This window comes from Schistocerca nitens, chromosome 3 (genome assembly GCF_023898315.1).
Source record: "Schistocerca nitens isolate TAMUIC-IGC-003100 chromosome 3, iqSchNite1.1, whole genome shotgun sequence".
Classification (NCBI taxonomy): Eukaryota; Metazoa; Arthropoda; class Insecta; order Orthoptera; family Acrididae; genus Schistocerca; species Schistocerca nitens.
The window spans coordinates 622,510,297-622,528,800 of NC_064616.1; the positions used below are offsets into that span (position 1 = coordinate 622,510,297).

The 18,504-nt window shown below is 45.8% G+C and overlaps 1 protein-coding gene across 1 annotated transcript; it reads right to left on the bottom strand.

Annotated features, from left to right (window-relative positions):
* Positions 1-1,253: 1,253 nt before the first annotated feature.
* On the bottom strand, positions 1,254-17,921 carry LOC126249367 (testis-specific gene A8 protein-like). Its single transcript, XM_049951019.1, has 4 exons — positions 17,787-17,921; positions 12,828-13,197; positions 6,648-6,768; positions 1,254-1,341 (listed from the first exon to the last, which is right to left on the bottom strand). The coding sequence occupies exons 1-4, from the start codon at positions 17,919-17,921 to the stop codon at positions 1,254-1,256; spliced, it is 714 nt and encodes a 237-aa protein (XP_049806976.1).
* Positions 17,922-18,504: the final 583 nt, after the last annotated feature.

Sequence of the window (18,504 nt, forward strand, 5' to 3'; positions counted from 1 at the left end):
GATCTCCCTCAGTAATGGTGCACTGACTTTAATGATCAGTTCTAAATCTTTTGAATAGTTTTTATTTTACGCTTTTGTGAGTTTCAGTTTGGCACATATTTCATACTTCGAGTAAATCTTTCTTCCATTTACATAATTCATGTTCAGATTTTACAAAAGTAAACCAGCCTTGTACAGTGCTTAGACGTAAATGTCCCTCCTTCATTCAACTAAAAAAATTAATAGCCTTTTCGTTCTCACTGAGAACTGATACTGTACATATTTTCTGTGGGCTTGGAAGGTACTCTGTTTTTGTTCTGGACTTTGATTAGCGCAACAGTCATTGTTTAAACCACAGTTCACAGAATCAACCGAGTTATTTCCTGTTTGCACTGTTTCCATAATTTCTAATGAAATGTCAACATAATCTGAAATTAGCTAATAAATAAAACATATGGAGGTTTTCAGTAGAAGTTTAAGTTTCTTAGCCCAACAATAAATTTCTTTGACTTTCGATGACACGTTTTGAAAATTTTCCGTGCACATTAATTCAGTTTTGGGGCAGGACATTTTGGTGTACAGTACATTACATACTTGCTTGCCAGTTCCTGTAAAAAGTAATGCACTGTTGTAACGGCGACCAGAACAGTCGTGGGGTTGAAGTGACGGAAACACGGTGGGACCCGTGGAGTGGCCCGCAAACAACAACACAACAGGAGAGGACGGACACGACCAACGAAGGACCTTACAACAACAACAAGGACGGAACAACAGAGTCAAGAAAACCAAACAAGACAACCGCGTCCACTCGTAAAGAAAACACGAAAGCAAATAAGCTGTCTAATGCGAGGCGATGTGTCCTGAGACGTACGCAACGTTAGACTGGCAGGCTGAGCGACAGGCAGGCTCTTAAGTACTCTTTCAGGGATGCCGCTATTGGCCACTGCAACCACGTGTTCCCCTGTGGTGCCCTCACTCTAAATGCAGCCAGGAGGTGCGCGCCGCCACAGCTTACGGCACGATGGTGCAGAGACCTCTATGGGTCTTTGACATCCATGACATCTAACGGGGACTTAAATTCCGCGGAGTGCGGTACCGGATCCCTCCTCCCTGAAACTTGCGCGTAGGGGCAGAAACGCCCCGGACGGTGCCGATGCGGTCGGCAGTGGGAAAAGGAGCCGGGCTTTTCGACCGTTATTGGCTGGGAGGAAGGGATGCCCAAAGTATCCATGACAGCCGATCTAGAGTCCATGGTGGAGGAGGAAGCCGCCGATCTATCCGGAGGCGGAGAGAGCTGACAGCAGGCCCTCGGAGAGACGGCAACCGGGGGCAGGGATGGTGACTCGAGGACCAGGTCCGTACCTGAAAGATGTAGGGACAGAGGCAGCGACGTAAGTCCCATGGCGGCACGTGGGCGGAGCTGATTATGATGGCGGCACTCCAAGCCTTTCGATGTCTGCACCAACGTCACACGCTGCCCATGGGCCGCGACGACTGTGGCGGTTGTCCAACCCGCCTTGTGCCCGTACTCATGGGCCCACAAGGCCATGCCAGGGGTGTACCGCTGCGAGGGCCGGGAGGAGGATGGCATCATCAAATGGAGCAGGGTCTGTGGCTCTCACCCATGAAGGAGCATTGCTGGACTGCGTCCATCAATGGGCGTAGTGCGATAGGTGCTCAAAAACAGGGTGTGGGCCGACGTGGTTGGAGATGTGTCGACCGCCTTAGTCAACTGTTGTTTAAAAGTGCAAACAAGCCTCTCCACCACGCCATTGGAGGAAGGGTGGAAAGGTGGGCTACAGATATGTTTGATATCGTTGGCCTGACAGAAGTCATGGAAGGAGGACGCCATGAATTGGGGACCATTATCAGATACCAATGTGTGTGGCAGACCCTCGATGGCGAAAACCTGAGCAAGGGCCATGATTGTAGCCTCCGTGGTGGTGGATGCCATTCGGACAACATATGGGTATTTGGAGTAGGCATCAACGATGAGTAACCACATGGACCCCAAAAACAGGCCCGCAAAATCGATATCGATGCAATCCCAGGGTCGGCGAGGGACAGGCCAGGGTACAAATGACTGAAGGGGACTCGCCTGTTGACGTGCACAGACAGTTCACCCACGGACCAGGCGCTCAATATTGCCATCGGCCGGGCCAATATACATGCTGGCAAGCCAAAACTTTCATACGGGACATACCCCAGTGCTCGAGGTGTAACAAACTGAGCACCTGAAGCTGCAATGCCAGAGGGATGACCACCCGATGGGCATCTGACTCCGTGGCCAACAGAAGGACATTATCAATCACGGAGAGCCTGTGGGACAGGTGGCGTCAGGGGCTGAAATCAGACTGCATCCGACGAGTGACGTAGGAAGGGAACCCATCGACCACGTAGTTGAAAACCTGCCACAAGACAGGGTCGTGGCAGGTAGCCACAGCAATGTGAGGAGCCATAAGAGGAAGACCGTCCAGCGCATCCCAGCAGGCGGAATCAGTGTGAAAGCAGAGGACCTCCTGTGGGTCAAAGGCAGGATCAGGACCAGCTGGGAGATGTGACAAAGCATCCGCGTTAGCATGGTGGGCGGTGGGCTTATACCGGATGGTGTAAGCATAATTACGTAAAAACAATGCCCAGCACTGGAGACCATGAGCCGTCCACTCTGGAGGGTGAGAGTGAGGTCCAAAAAGTGTAACCAAGGGTTTATGGTCCGTCAGGAGAGTGAACTTTGCCCCAAATAGATAGGTGTGAAATTTTTGGACAGCGAACACGATCGCCGTAGCCCAGTGGCGCCCGCAGGTTTTTGTCTCAGTAGGGGCAAAAAATTTTCACCACATATGTATCTGATTTTATGTTTCTGAACCGTATTCTGCCAATAAATTGTTTTCGTACCACTAATAATTGTTCAAGCGCTTAAAAACACTGCTCATGCAGTGAACGCAGTTGGATTTAAATTAACAGTCCGGAAAAAAAAAACGGTTCACTACACCCAAACTGTGTAAACCTGGCCAAATTTACTTACATTACTGTGAATGCTTCTTTTATGCACTTAACAATAGTGTTCTGCTACTGCGTAGTGTACTAACTAAGAATGATTCATTCATGTGATACAGCTCTATTTCGGAATGGGCCTACGCATTCTAATATGCTTACTGAATTACTATTGTTCTCTGAAGAGCATTTGTCTGGTTTCATGGTAAGTCAGATGTTTTCCCCTAATATGCAATTTAGAAATACTGATGCACTTTTAGTACCATGCCATAGTTATGAACATAAAGAACTAACATTATAACTATACTAAAACCTGTTTTTACATTAGCAGACTGTACATTTTGCCGCCATTTTCGTTTGGTCCTGTCCTAAGCTTTTTCTCTCTGAACTACTTGTTTTCCTGCTATTAAAAATCGACATTCGGAAGTAACTGAAGGATATCTTGTCACCCTTCCCTTCAAACAACGTTTAGAAAGCTCCATCCTCCCCTCTTCTTAAATTAATTGGATGATGATCCCAAATTATTCGATTTTTCCTTCTTTTCATTAGTCGACACAATAACAATACTTAGATTTTACTGTCTGTTCATTTCAAACGAAACTATACGTTCAAAAACAATGAATAATTTATATAACACATTAAAATTAAATGAATCGGTTTGATGATGGAAGTACATTGCCTTTAATCTGCTGACTCGTGCGGTGGCGACGGTGATTTTACCGCCGTGTGTGTAAACACTGGACTTCTGACAATGGCGATGGTCAATTGACCTGGCGGAAAATATCCGCTGTGAGTGCAACCGGCCTTAAAGACCTGGTCAGAAAGAGAGCGGCCAGGCGGTCCAACCTGTGGCCTTGAAGAGCAACGGCAACGGCCAGGCCGCATCTTTGTGTAGGTCACATAGAGCGTGACTCTGGCCGGCTCGCCGCACTGGCTGACATCCAGTTTCAACACAGACCCGGAGCGGCTGTTTGCATTTGCTGGCGCATTTGACAGCAACGGCGCGAGGCAGATCTTTGATACCACGCTACACGTGCAGGCTGCTAATGTGATGAGGTTCCGTCTGTTTCCACAGTGTGACAGCTGACGCAGCAGCAACCGCTTTTGCCTGTGCGGCGTTCCTTGCTCCGGTCATCCGCCTTGCCTGACGCATACAGGCAGACTGTGGCGTTGTGTCTGACCAGGCCTTCAAGACGCTGAAAATCAGTTTTTATCTTTCCTGTATGTTTGGAAACTGGCACATCCGGGATGTATTATAGGAACGAAGCCTAAACACACAGGTGGCCCTTGTGATTCCTAAGGGATTGAGACCACTCATTTCTAAGTCATTATCTAACTATCACAAACAAGCCATCAATGTCTCATTAATCATCAGTCACGTATTAGTTACCATATCTCTAAAATATCCCATATCGATCAAATGCCTGGATGGTTAATGGCGTACCCTCGCTTGCAATACTGAAGTAAATGGCAACTGGCAAATGTTTCAAACTTGGTCCCAGAGTGGCGACTCCACATGGCCATAGAAAGGAGACAAATAAAGCATTTCCGAATAAAATTTGGCAACTCTTTAAAGTTTAGATTCGTGTGCTATGCTGTATTCTCACAGGCAGACGCCCTAGTGTCAGCCACATCGGTTTTAGATGAATTCGCTGTTTCTCACACATTTGCTGTTAAGGTGTCTCATTTTAAGAGTTAATGTTGTGTGAATATTTTGAATTACTCTCGTAAATGCACATTTTGAGGCACAACGCCATGTAAGTAAGTGCACCACTACTGAGAGATGTTAATAGGTGCGTAAATAATAACAATTTCAGATTGTTAAATAGGTAAAAATAAATTATTTTCTCTTTTTAAGTAAGAATAAATCGTTTATTTTCTGCTGCCTTAATACATTTTCTTGCTATTTACACTTTTCTCTGTTAGTCCCCTGAAAAGTGAAAAAAAAACAGGGCTTCACTTTCTATTTTGTAAAGTAAAAACTAAATGTGCACAGTAATTTCCACAACCCATAACAGATTCAAGTCTTCACAAATTTTGTGAACATTGGTTGTAAGAATCATGTGACTGTTTTATTGTTACAAACATATTAATGTAGTTTGAAATACATTTGTAAATTTAATATTAAGAACAAAAGAAGGCATACGATTGTTGAAATCGCTTCTGTTACTAATAATGTGCAAAACTTGACTACTCATATACCTGCATTACTTAAACAGAAATTGAATTCGTCTCAGGTCCTTCCCACAACTATATACCATTTCTTCGATAAAGGTCTCCTCCTCTGAATTTTTCTTATCACAATGAACTGACACCATACACAAACAACTGAGTCGATTATCTGCCATGGTAGTTCTTAGCCACGTTTTCACGCACCTGAGAGTGCTGCAAACAAACATGACGTAGGCCTATACTAATTCATACAGTGTAACCTTCTTCAATTACTCTACTGTGATAATATTTCAAACAAGATTTAAAAATAATTAGGAGAAATGTTTCATCTGACTTATGAAATTGTTTCAAAGTCTTTCTAACTAAGTAATTACAATCAGAAAAATATTACTGTGGTAATTAAGTACCTGAACGATCTTTCCGCAGAGCAGGTGGTTGCCAGTAAGGTAAGGGCTATCTTCAAGGCCGAAGCTGCAGTGGGCAAGAATTTGGCTTTGTCCAGTAGATCAGTCAGGCTTAATTCAGCAATATCTCCTTCAGTTACTTTATCGCGTTTCCACATACTGATCCATGTCCGTGCTTCTTCAGTGAAGTTATCTAAAAGATCGCCATAAAATCTTTTGATATTTTTAATAATCCTTTTCATATCTAGGTCGCTTTGGTATTTCATTACCTTTGGGTGCAAGCAGAAAATCTCAAAAGATGCCTTGTTCTCTTCTGAAAACCGTTCTTGCAAGGACTGGACTAGGGAATCCAAATATGGAATAAAGAGAGATTTTCTGTAGCACTCAGTGACAGAAACTGATGGATGATTTGAACGATGCATTTGTCGTGCAACAACTCGCGGTTGTCGAATGCCAGTGACATCTATTCCAAGTGCACTGGATTTGCTTTCAGCACTTTTCATTATCATTTCAAATTCGGCTTCCGCATTTTCTCTGTCATCCAATAACATTTTTACAATTCCTTGAATGTGTTCTGATACTTCTAACAAGTTAAATGTTTACTGATTGTAGGATATTGGTGACAGGTTCTAGTTTGGCTGAATATTTTGCTATGACTTGTAATGTAACAATAAATGTTGGAGAAGTAAGTTTGCAGTAAAGTTCCCAGGCTTTCTGCCTAGTTTCACGATCTCGTTCTCTATGTAAAATTGCTAATGTTTCAACAATTTCTAAAAACTTATCATTAAATTTCCTTATAGACTTATGCTTCTCAGACCAGCGTGTCTCACACAGTTTTTGAAGGTTCCCAACTAGGACTTCCCTTTGCGTGCTCCCCCGGAAAAAAGAAATTCCTTCTTTGATAGTACCAATGGCATTTCTAACCTCTGGTAAGGTGTTCAAATCATTCACAACTAAATTAAGTCTATGGCTAGCACAATGATAGAAGTGAGCCTTGGGATATTTCTCAGCAATTATCTACTGTACTCAGGCAATTTTACCGGCAATCGTACTGCACCAGTCATAGCCTTGTCCTACCATTTAGATTTTGCATCTAACCTTGCTAATGGTGTAAATCCAAGGAAGTCTTCTCTGACAACATTAGTTGCAAGGTCAAAATAACGTGCAGAAAGAGAAAGTTGTTCTGTGCCTGCAATATCCATTGTTTTGTCTGCCAAAACTGAAAATGATTCGCTGTTAATGATGGTATTAATCAAATCATTTCTTAGTACTTCGGCGCATACATAAATTAAATCATTTAGGGTTCTATGAAAAACATAGGTAGCATTTTTAGGCGCACCCTCAAAATGTTTCCGTAATCTTTCGTCACCTGACTGTACTCTAAATTGTAACAAATCATCAAATACAGCATTTGAATTTGTTTTTCCTCTTAGAGGTAAGTCATGTAATGCACAAAACAATACACAAGAAACAAGTGATTTTAACTTTGCACGACTGGTTTGTACTAATTTCGCAAGATTCTCGTTGGCGAGTTCTTCCACACTTTTAGTTCTGCTTGTCACAATACTAATGAAATTATTTGACTTTTCTATTGCATCTTTATGCCACTCGGAATTCATATGCATTTTTGCACATTCATGGAACTTTTTGAAATTTGTGAATGGGCGGCTTATGAATGCGCCATGATGACTGCCATGCCTTATGCGTGGGCGGAAAAGCACACAAAACTTGCAGAGGGCATTTCGCGTATAGTCGTAAATTTGTAAATTACTCTTTTCTTATTTATTTTGGTTTTATTTTTGTTGGCGTAATAACGCGTATACGAAAAGAGCCGCGAAATACCTTTCGGTAATGCTGTGCCAAGAATTTCTTTATAATCACTAATTTTCAACAAAACAGAATATATTGGGTTCTTATTGTTCTGTATCTGGCTTTCTATTAAAGGAACATTTTTGGTTACTGTAACTCACTATAAAACTCAACATATCTTCCCTACTCTATAGTTATTGAAAATGAAAATTACTTTGTTATGAAATACTGATGTTACAGTTCGCAAAGATTGTTCAACATTTTGCAGTGGATTTTTGTTAAGCGTAAAACACCAATAATTACCACGACTAGCACAAGAACATGACACTATTGTTAGAGAAATATACGTTTTCACTATAAGGTTTGCCAGACCAGAACTAAGCACAGCAAAATTTCTATTATGTTACGAAGGTAAATTATCTCTTTTGTACTGTTAGCAATATATTATCAGCAGCCCGCGTCAACCTGCAAAACACATCATAAAATCTGCTGCTCTGCTCTGCAAGTCCGGAAGCTGAAAGAGATGATTTTATTTCACTATTACCTTCCCGCTTCTTTGCGGTATGATCAATTTCTTTTAATGCAGTTTGAATGCGCCGCCGTAGCGGCTTGTTCGTTCGTAGCGCAGCTCTGCACCACGGATAATATTTAAATAACTGAAAAATGTCTCAACAGTATGGGATAATAGGCAAGCAAGCTATAACAATTAATAATGCAAGTGTTATATCCTAGCCAGTAATGCCAACCGAGCCCGCTGCCAAAAAGGTTGGCAGCATCAAAGTCCGGACGCCGTCCGCATAAGCAGCGCCAGCGATACAGGAAATCGCCGCAAGTCTGCGCGCGCCACCGCTGGCTTCTGGCTTCTTAAGCGCTGGATCGCGAGCGCTAGGACAGTTGTGGATTCGCCGCTCAGTTGTATACTCGGCACCGAATTGTGTACCTGCTAGTCAGTTGTGTGTTCATCGCAGCAGAGTTGTTGTCGTCAGCCGACGCTGACCAAGCCACTCCGACTCGAACTAGACAGATTTCTGTAGACCATGTTCACCACTGTGTTCTGTATCGTCGTTAATAAAGATAAGTACCGACTTTCATTTAATCCGAGTGTTTGGGTTTTCATCTTTCTGTTCGCTGTTCCAGCGGACCGGTCGGCCAGCTATTAAAAGTGTGGCGGTGACTTCGTAGGCCGTTTCTACAGCGAAGTGTTGTCGCTACGAAGGCCGTCACAAAACTGGCGACGAGGACTTCCGAACTCGTGTGCAGGGCTGGTTCAACTTGTTTCTTGAGATAGAATTTTGGGGGCTGGTTTACTTTGTGTTCACTATGTCTGCCGAATTACAACAGTTGATCTTGTTACAGAGTCAGCAAATACAAAGTCTGGTGGAAGCAATCGCCAAACAAGCGGCTAATCCACCACCACAAACGGAACAAGCACAGGCAGCACCGCCTTTTCGTGCTTTTGAGGCATCACGAGCAGAATGGCAAGAATATTTCGCGCAGTTGCAGGCGCACATGACAGTCTACAAAATCACAGGTAATGAGCGGCAGCTTTATTTAATTTCCACTGCAGGCGTGGAAGTCTATCGACTACTTTGTAAGTTGTTCCCGGAATCCAAGCCAGAAGCTTTAGACTATGACGTTGTTGTTACCAAGCTTGCTGAGTATTTCGAGTCGCGAGTTCATGTGGCAGCGGCCAGATTCAAGTTCTTCAGATTAAAGAAACTGCCACATCAATCTAATAAACAGTGGTTAACAGATTTACGGGGCCTCACCCGTCAGTGCCGATTTAATTGTGTGTGTGGAGCTTCCTACAGTGATGTCATGTTACGAGACGCTATTACTCAAAACATTGCAGATTCTCGTATTCGTGCTGCTATCTTAAAGTTGCCTGACCCGTCATTAGAGACTGTGATGAACATTATTGAAGCCCAAGATACTTTTGATTATGCTGAGTGTGAGTTAGATCAGCCATGTATTTCTCAAATTGCCTCTGCTAAGCAAGTTATGTCACGCCCGCGGCCCCACCGGCAGAGTCAGACTGTAAACACTAGCCGGCCGCGTCATGTTAAACACATTCGTCAGCCGCGTGTGCAAAATGATAGAGTTAAGTCTTGCCCTAAGTGTGTTCTTGCTCATCCTCGTGAACGTTGCCTGTTAAGAAACGCGGTTTGTCACTTTTGTCAAAGGAAAGGACACATCCAGAATGTTTGTTTGCGTAAACGCAAGAACAATTCTAGTGCTGCCCAGCCCATGGATATTCATGTTCTTCAAAGCCAGCCCGCCCAGAAGGTCGCGTTTAAAGACTCTTCCACGGTTCGTGTGGGTAATAAACTTGTTCGCAATAAGCCACCCACCCAGCCCTCTGCTATGCGACCCGAGCGTACTTCAAACGCTGTAAAAAGTAATGTACAGACTGCAAGTGAAGCGGGAGTTGTTGTTCCGCCCGCCCAACCCACGAGTTGTCGTAAGCAGCGAACACGCGCTAAACGCGCTGATTTTGTGTCTTCCACCTCCGCTGCACCGATCCAGAGACAGTGTAATAAACTATTTGTGAAGCTACGCATCCAGGATAAGACCTTCAATTTTCAATTAGACACTGGTGCGTCTGTGACTCTCATAAATAGTGCTACGTATGCGGCTATCGGCCGCCCTATACTTTCAGCGGCAAAACATTCTTTGGCTACTTATAGTGGCGAACACATTCCTGTGTTAGGTGTATGTAGCGTGCCTGCCACATTCCGGGGCAACACAAAAACAGTTTCATTCACAGTGCTCCGCGCTACAGACAGTGTAAACATTTTCGGATTAGACTGTTTTGACTTGTTTGGCCTGTCTATCCAAGACAATGTGTTGCAACTTAATTCTGTTGTTGTTCCTCAAGACAGCATAACCAATTTGTGTAAACGATACAGTGACATATTTAAAGAAGAACTCGGTTGTGCTGCGAACTTTGCCGCTCATATTACGTTAAAAGATAATGCTCAGCCTCGATTTTTTCGTGCTCGTCCAGTGCCTCACACCCTCCGGGCACCTGTAGAAGATGAACTTCGTCGTTGGCAAAACAACGGTGTTATTCAACCCGTTTCAGCGAGCCAGTGGGCTTCTCCCTTAGTTATTACAACGAAACCGTCTGGCAAGTTACGTTTGTGTGCTGATTTTAAGTCGACAGTTAATCCTCAGACTGTCATTGATTCTTTTCCTTTACCTAGACCGGACGAGCTGATGGATAAGTTAGGGGAAGCTCGTTTCTTTTCTAAAATTGATCTCCGTGAAGCATATTTGCAATTGCCCCTCGACGAGCAATCACAACAGTATTTTGTCATAAACACGTCGTTGGGGTTGTTCCGTTTTCTGCGTTTGCCTTTTGGTTGTGCGTCAGCTCCAGCTGTTTTTCAGCGTTTTTTGTCCCAACTTCTGGCTAATGTGCCATCGTGTTGCAACTATTTAGACGATATTGTTGTGTCCGGTCGGACGCCTGCTGAACATTTCCGTAATTTGGAGTGTTTGTTTACAGTGTTGTCTCAGGCAGGCCTACGTTGCAACATCGATAAATGTTCATTTTTCCTTACGGAGTTGGAGTATCTGGGACATGTTATTAATGCTCAAGGCATTCATCCCTCCCAGTCACATTTAGCAGCTATTCGTGATTTGCCCGCCCCTCGCAATCTGCATGAATTGCAAGCAGTTCTTGGCAAATTGACATATTATATTAGGTTTATACCTAATGCATCACAGATTGCTGCACCGTTGCATCGTCTCCGCCGTAAGAATGTTCCGTTTGTGTGGTCAGCTGATTGCCAATCAGCCTTTCAGCAGCTTAAAGAGGCTTTATTGAATGATCGTTGTCTGGTCCATTACGACCCTAACAAGCCTCTGGTGTTAGCTTGTGATGCCTCTTCTTTCGGCCTCGGTGCTGTGTTGTCTCACCGAGTCGGTAACACCGAACGTCCTATTGCGTTCGCCTCTAAATTGCTAAACACAGCTCAGTGTAATTATAGCCAATTGGACAAGGAAGCGTTGGCTATTGTGTTCGGTGTCACAAAATTCCATCACTACCTCTATGGTAGACCATTCTATTTAGTAACAGATCACAAGCCCCTGACGTCACTGTTTCATCCGTCTAAACCAGTTCCTCAGCGGACAGCTCAGAGACTACAACGTTGGGCTCTTTTGTTATCACAATACCAGTATGAGATACTGTATCGCCCTACAGCTCAGCATGCAAACGCTGACGCGCTTTCTAGATTGCCGATTGCTGCGGATGATGTCTTCGATTCCTCTGACGACTCTTGCCATCAGATTGACGCCGATGAGCATCAATCCCTCCGGGATTTTCCGATTGATTATCGTCAGGTGGCACGTGAGACAGCTACGGATCCTCATCTGAGTTTACTATTACGTTTTGTTCAACGTGGTTGGCCGTCCAAGGCAAAGGACATATCGGATCCTGTGGTTCGTCACTATTATCCGCAACGTCATCTGTTGTCTGTTTCGCACGGAGTTTTGCTGTTACGCACCGAGAATGACCAGCTTTGTGTAGTAGTTCCCCAAGTGCTCCAATCCAAGGTCCTCGACTTGTTGCATCAAGGTCATTGGGGAGTGGTCCGCACCAAGCAGCTTGCCAGCCGTCATTGTACATGGATCGGTATTGATAAGCAGATTACGCAGATGTCTACAGATTGTTCGACGTGTGCCGAACACCAAGCTGCTCCGCCTCAACGCTATTTTGAGTGGGCACGCCCTGCCGGTCCCTGGCAGCGAGTACATATTGATTTCGCTGGTCCATATTGGAATTCTCGTTGGCTCATCGTGATAGATGCATTTAGTAATTTTCCGTTTGTTGTGCCCATGCAGTCTACAACGTCTGCACAAACTATACAGGCGTTGACTTCAATTTTTTGTATTGAGGGTCTTCCAGAAGTTTTAGTGTCTGACAATGGTCCACAATTTACCTCTGCTGAATTTGAAGGTTTTTGTTCTGCCAATGGCATTCGCCATGTTCTTACTCCGCCGTTCCACCCTCAATCGAATGGTGCAGCGGAACGTTTTGTACGCACATTCAAGGATCATATGGACCGCCTTCGTGCTACGCACTCTCGTCAGCAGGCCCTCATCACGTTCCTGTCGTCGTACCCGACCACGCCACGCGACGGCCCTTCGCCTGCGGAGCTTCTCCACGGCCGTCGTCATCGCACCCTACTACGGTTGTTGCACCCCCCGGATCGACCCGCCGCTTCTGAGCATCGCACGCGTTTTCAGCGCAACGACGCCGTTTTTTTCAGAGTTTATCACGGTCGCCGTCGTTGGGAACGTGGTACCGTGATACGTGTCCAGGGTCGCGGTTTTTATACTGTTCAAGGTGCTACTGGGGTGCACAGGAGGCATCAGAACCAGTTGCGCCGCGCTGGCCGCCCGGATTCTGCCGCTCGTTCTTTGTCCACAGATTTGGTCCGCGGCGGGTTCCAGCCGCGCCTTCCGACTTCGCTGCCGCCCCCAGGGCAGCAGCAGCAGCAGCCGTCGCCGCTACCACGCCGACAGCCCGTCCCGTTGATGCCTCCCGCGCAGCTTCATGCGGGAGCGCCCCGGGTGGTCGCTCCGGCGCCTGTGGTCCCTCTTCAGTCGCCACCGCCTTCGGAGCTGATGGACGTCGACCCCTCAGCCGGGCTGCCTTCCCAAGCGGTGGCTGTGCAGCCTGTATTGCAGCCGCTTTCCTTGGGCACCCCCAAGGAGTCTGACACCGCAGCGCCTTGTCCGGCACCCACTCGGCAGCCGTCGACGCAGCATCAGGAGACGCTGCCTCTCTTCGTGGGTCCCGACGCCCCGTCGCGTCCAGTACCGGAAGCTGCGCCCGTGGTCACAGGCGTGCACCCTGACCTCGGTTTTCAGTCGGTGTTTCCCGAGGCCCCGCGCAGCCAATGCTGGGGTGCGGACCGGGGACTGCCACCGACAACAGTCTCCGCCCCGGTCTCTTCTGCTACGCCTGCGGCCAGACCCCTCCCCCGCCGTCGACGCTCGCCACGTCATTATTCAACGACGGTGCGGCGATTTGGGGGGGAGGAGTGTTATATCCTAGCCAGTAATGCCAACCGAGCCCGCTGCCAAAAAGGTTGGCAGCATCAAAGTCCGGACGCCGTCCGCATAAGCAGCGCCAGCGATACAGGAAATCGCCGCAAGTCTGCGCGCGCCACCGCTGGCTTCTGGCTTCTTAAGCGCTGGAGTCGCAAGCGCTAGGACAGTTCTGGATTCGCCGCGGAGTTGTATACTCGCCACCGAATTGTGTACCTGCTAGTCAGTTGTGTGTTCATCGCAGCAGAGTTGTTGTCGTCAGCCGACGCTGACCAAGCCGCTCCGACTCGAACTAGACAGATTTCTGTAGACCATGTTCACCACTGTGTTCTGTATCGTCGTTAATAAAGATAAGTACCGACTTTCATTTAATCCGAGTGTTTGGGTTTTCATCTTTCTGTTCACTGTTCCAGCGGACCGGTCGGCCCGCTATTAAAAGTGTGGCGGTGACTTCGTAGGCCGTTTCTACAGCGAAGTGTTGTCGCTACGAAGGCCGTCACAAAAGCAAGTTTTCATTTAAATAACTCTATTTAAACATTCAAATATGTTAACTTATCTACAATACACACCTTTTTTCAACATGAGTACGTAATGGCGTACATCGGTTAACCATGACAAAAGAAGACTACGGTAGCATGTACAACTGCGACACAGGCTATCTTACTCCCGTAACTTCAAGAAGAAGACAGAGAAATTAATGCTCATTCTGTATTATTTATACTATTGACATTTTTCAACTTTGTATGATATTTATCGTCTGTGCGGTTTCAGTACTCGCCGACACAGATATTATCTAAAATAAATAATAATAAATAAAAAAAATACATAACTCCATACAATAACAGAATACGATGCACAATATTTTCTCTTTACTACAAAATATGTCTTTTTTCTAAGGGACGTTACAGGCACCTTTAACTGCTTTAGAATAGACCAGTCACGGATATAATGACAGCCAGTCTGGTCAAAATGTTCTTTTTGTGCTGTCTATGTCATTCTTAAAATTATATCTTTTTTCAGGTTGCCATGGATTCAATAAAATCTTATATTTTAGGCAATTGTCAATATCCTTTTTTTCAATATAATTTCCGACATCGGGAATACTGACCAGGATACTACTACCATCTTCATCAACGCACTTGAAGCCAGCGGAGGTACTGGCTCCGTCTTTATTTTCTCCATCAGCACAACTACTGGAATTTTTAATAGTGATGGTTGCGTTTGACTCACCCTTTTCCTGTGATACCCCATCATAGACAGTATCTTCTTCGACACCTCCACTTTCATTTGTAGTTTTCATTCGCTTATGAGGTACAAAAAACTTACATATATCGGTCATTTTGCCACTGTATACACTGTATTCACAACGCACAAACGTCCATGCAAACCACATCATGCAGCACTGTCCACTTACAACTTACAAATGAATTTACACAAACCTTAACGCGATGCGATGCCGAACCGAGCTGAGCGCTGACTAAAGAACAGAAGCTAAAATCGTATCACAGTGGCGCGAGGGAGAGAGGGAGGCGTTTTGGTTCAACAATGAAACAGCGCGGTGTCCATTAGACCGCAAGCCAGCGATTTTTGAGTTTCGCGGGATCGTTTGGAGCGGTTTCTTGCGATGGATGTGGAAATATTTATGCGATATGTTCCTATTAGAACATAACAAGACTCATCTAGAACGTTTCGGAAATGAAGGTAGCTCACGCCACACGCTGCTAAATCACGTTCGTTGACCGTAGTTCCAATGACGAATATTGCCTACTTCTACACACAAGTAGCGATATTAGTGGCCACACAGTACCCTCGAACACTTCTTCAGCAAACGAAAAGGAACATAATACAATACGCTAATTTAAATTAGCGTCTGATAATTATTTGAAATTTGAAAGAATAAAATTTTGCCGAGTGTGTTTTGTTGTGCAACTGTATTGTGTTGCCAGTTGAGGTTTATGAAGAGGTTTGTACCTAGTGAGGTGGGAACACAGAGGGTGACATTTTAGTACCCTATAAGTCAACATTTTCGAGATGGAACTCTCACCATGGGTATCATTCTTAATGGGACCACGTACACATGTAGTAATTTGTCGATCGGCAGATTTGCTTTGTTTTATTATAGCTTATTAGTAATGCCCAGAGTTTATTAACATGTAAACGGTCTTTCCTTATAAGATATGCATTGTTTACAGTTACTAAAATCTCGAATATTCCGGCTATAGATATCTATCTTTAATTTTGTATTTTTCGTCATATGGATACTGTATCGTAGATTATTTTTCGAGGAAGATATCATTTTTTTACGTTTGTGTTTAACGTCCCTTTATGACACAACTGATTCTTTTAATATGTAAAGAACGAACAATGGGCGTGCCTTCAGGAAAAACGCTTAAATGTTGCTGAAGAATGCATTTGTAAAAGTTAACAATAAACTGCTGGTTCATATAATTATTCCCATTGTTGCCTCACTTGCTGTTGTTAATTTCTACCACGTGTGGGTGTAGAAATAAAAATAAAGAGACTTCGTAGGCAATAGCTGTAGGACGGATATATAACAATTTTGCACGAGATTTCTTAAAGAGAAACACACAATTTTTAAATTTATCATTTTTTAATTTTAGTTCGATTCTCCTTTAAAGTTTTTCATTGCTCTAGTTCATCCTACAATTCTGTTTACATATGTTTTATATCATTTTTACGTCATTTTATCGATTTTTCCGGTTGTTTTAGTGGTAATTTTACAGGTATTTTAAATCATACATAACTGAGCCCTAAAGTTACAGGTATTTTGTATATTCGTAAACTGAATGAATTCTCACTAGGGGCAACTGCCCCCACTGGGTTTCCGTATGACCACCAGTGGTGTCGCCCATGCACTGTAAACGACAGGCTCCAGCACGCCAGCAACCTGGAGCCGATCAAGTTCCTGCCACCGGAAGGGGCCGGGCCCGGAAAAAGAGAAGCTGTGCATCCGGCCGTAGGGTGATGTGCGCCTGAAAGCCAGAAGGACATCTGAGATCCGGTGAAAACAACGACGCAAAAGCGGAGCACAGATCGTCCAAGTCCTGAAAGGGAACAGCCGTGGAAACGACCGTAACTTCGTCGGAAATTGAAAAGCCAAACAGCTGAAACGCATCCCGGCCAAATATATTCGAAGCCGATGGATGGTCGACGACAAAGAGGGTAAGGAGCCGGGGAACACGCTTGTACGTCGCCTGGACGACGAACTGCCCACGAAGGGGAATGGAACCGTCTCCATAGGCGACCAAACGGCGAGAGGGAGGCGACAACGCAGGAGAGCCCAGCCAGGTATATGTCGCCATATTAATCAGGGAGACGGTGGCCCCAGTGTTGACCTGAAAACTGACATCCACAGTGAAAATGCGGAGCGTGAGGAAAAGCTTCCGCACTGACGGGTCGTCCTGTGGGACGACCGATTGCAAAGCATGGACTGTATCTTGAGCCCCAGGAGGGGCAAGACTGGAGCGAGTCGAGCGACTACGACAAACCGATTGGATGTGGCCCTCCTTGTTACACAGCGTGCACATTTTCCAGTGGTGGGGACAATCAGCCTGCAAATGTGCAGCAAAGCACTCTGGGCCAGATGGAAGTGGGCCACGCGACCGGCGACGAGGGGTGACCGAAGGCGCCGACGCCATAGAGATGTCGGACAATGAGTCCCGACGGCGCTGGCCTCTGTCGGCCGGGCCACGTCGACGTCGCAACGGCGGAACCCGCCGTGACACCGCGATCGCCGCCACCTACGGTCGCGCCATAAGACGCTCGTTAGCCGCTTGAGCAATTTCAAAGGAGTGGGCAATGCAGAGAATCTCTTCCAGGGAGGGGTTGTCGAGTTTCAACGCTGCAGTACTGACCACAGGATCGGGAGCCAGCTGAACCACCACATCCCGGATCAAGGAGTCTGTATACGAAGCCTTACACTGCTGATTGGTGGACGAAAAATCGCATCGACGGATGAGACCCTGCAAGTCCGTGACCCAGGAACGATACGATTGACCAGGCTGTTTATGGTACTGGTAGAACTCCAGCCGAGAGGCGGCCACATGGTTGGGAATAATAGTTTGTCAGCAAAAGGCAGATCTCCTGGAAAGAGAGAGCCACAGGATCGGGCAACGGTGCCACTTAGCGGAGAAGAAAGAACATGTCCGGGGAGGCCCAAGACAAAGACCGCTGCAAGGAGTCGTCCGTGACTTGAAAAGCCGTGAAATGTTGTTTCAGCCGATGTAAGTAGGTTTCCCAGTTCTCATTAGCGTCATTAAAGGGTGGAAATGATGGCGGACGTGGGAAAGCATTGGACACCCGAGGACTCTAAAGCTGTTGTGGTAACGTGTCCCGGGCATCGACTTTGTCTGTTAGCAACTGCAGTGACTTTTGTAAGATGTCTAACTGGAGCTGCTGCTGCTGCTGCATGAGCTGCTGCTGCTGCTGCTGCTCCAGCAGACAGACCAACTTCGCCTCCATACCATCAATGACCACCATTTACATCGTCGCCAAAATGTAACGGTGACCGGAACAGTTGCAGGGTTGAAGTGACCGAAACGCGGCAGGACCCGCGAACAACAACACAACGGGAGAGGACAGACATGAGCAACAAAGGACATTACAACAACAACGACGGAACAACAGAGTCAAGAAAACCAAACAAGACAACCATGTCCACTCGTAAAGAAAACACGTAAGTAAATACGCTGTCTAATGCGAGGCAATACGTCCTGAGATGTATGCAAGGTTAGACTGGCAGGCTGAGTGATAGGCAGGCGCATAAGTACTATGTTGGGGACGCCGCTATTGGCCACTGCAACCACGTGTTCCACTGTGGCGTCCTCACTCTAAATGCGGGCCAGGAGGCGTGCGCCACCACAGCTTACGGCACGATGGTGCACAGACCTCTATGGGTCTTCGACGTCCATGACGTCTGGCGGGGATTAAAATTCCGCAGCGCGTGGTACCAGATGCACCATCTTCAACTAGTCATGAACTGTAAAGAGTGGTACACTCCACCGTGGACACATCACAGACAAATGTGTAGCCTTTTTATAGGTTGCACCAAAAATCAATGAAG

Bases quoted from the DNA above. Each gene is read 5' to 3' on its own strand.
- LOC126249367 (XM_049951019.1), bottom strand. From the start codon at position 17,921: ATGGTGGTCATTGATGGTATGGAGGCGAAGTTGGTCTGTCTGCTGGAG. The intron at 13,198-17,786 runs GTCGATGCCCGG...CCACGGGCGCAG, and splicing joins TGCAGTTGCTAACAGACAAA to CTTCCGGTACTGGACGCGAC. The intron at 1,342-6,647 runs GTTAGATGCAAA...TACATCTTTCAG, and splicing joins GGATTTACACCATTAGCAAG to GTACGGACCTGGTCCTCGAG.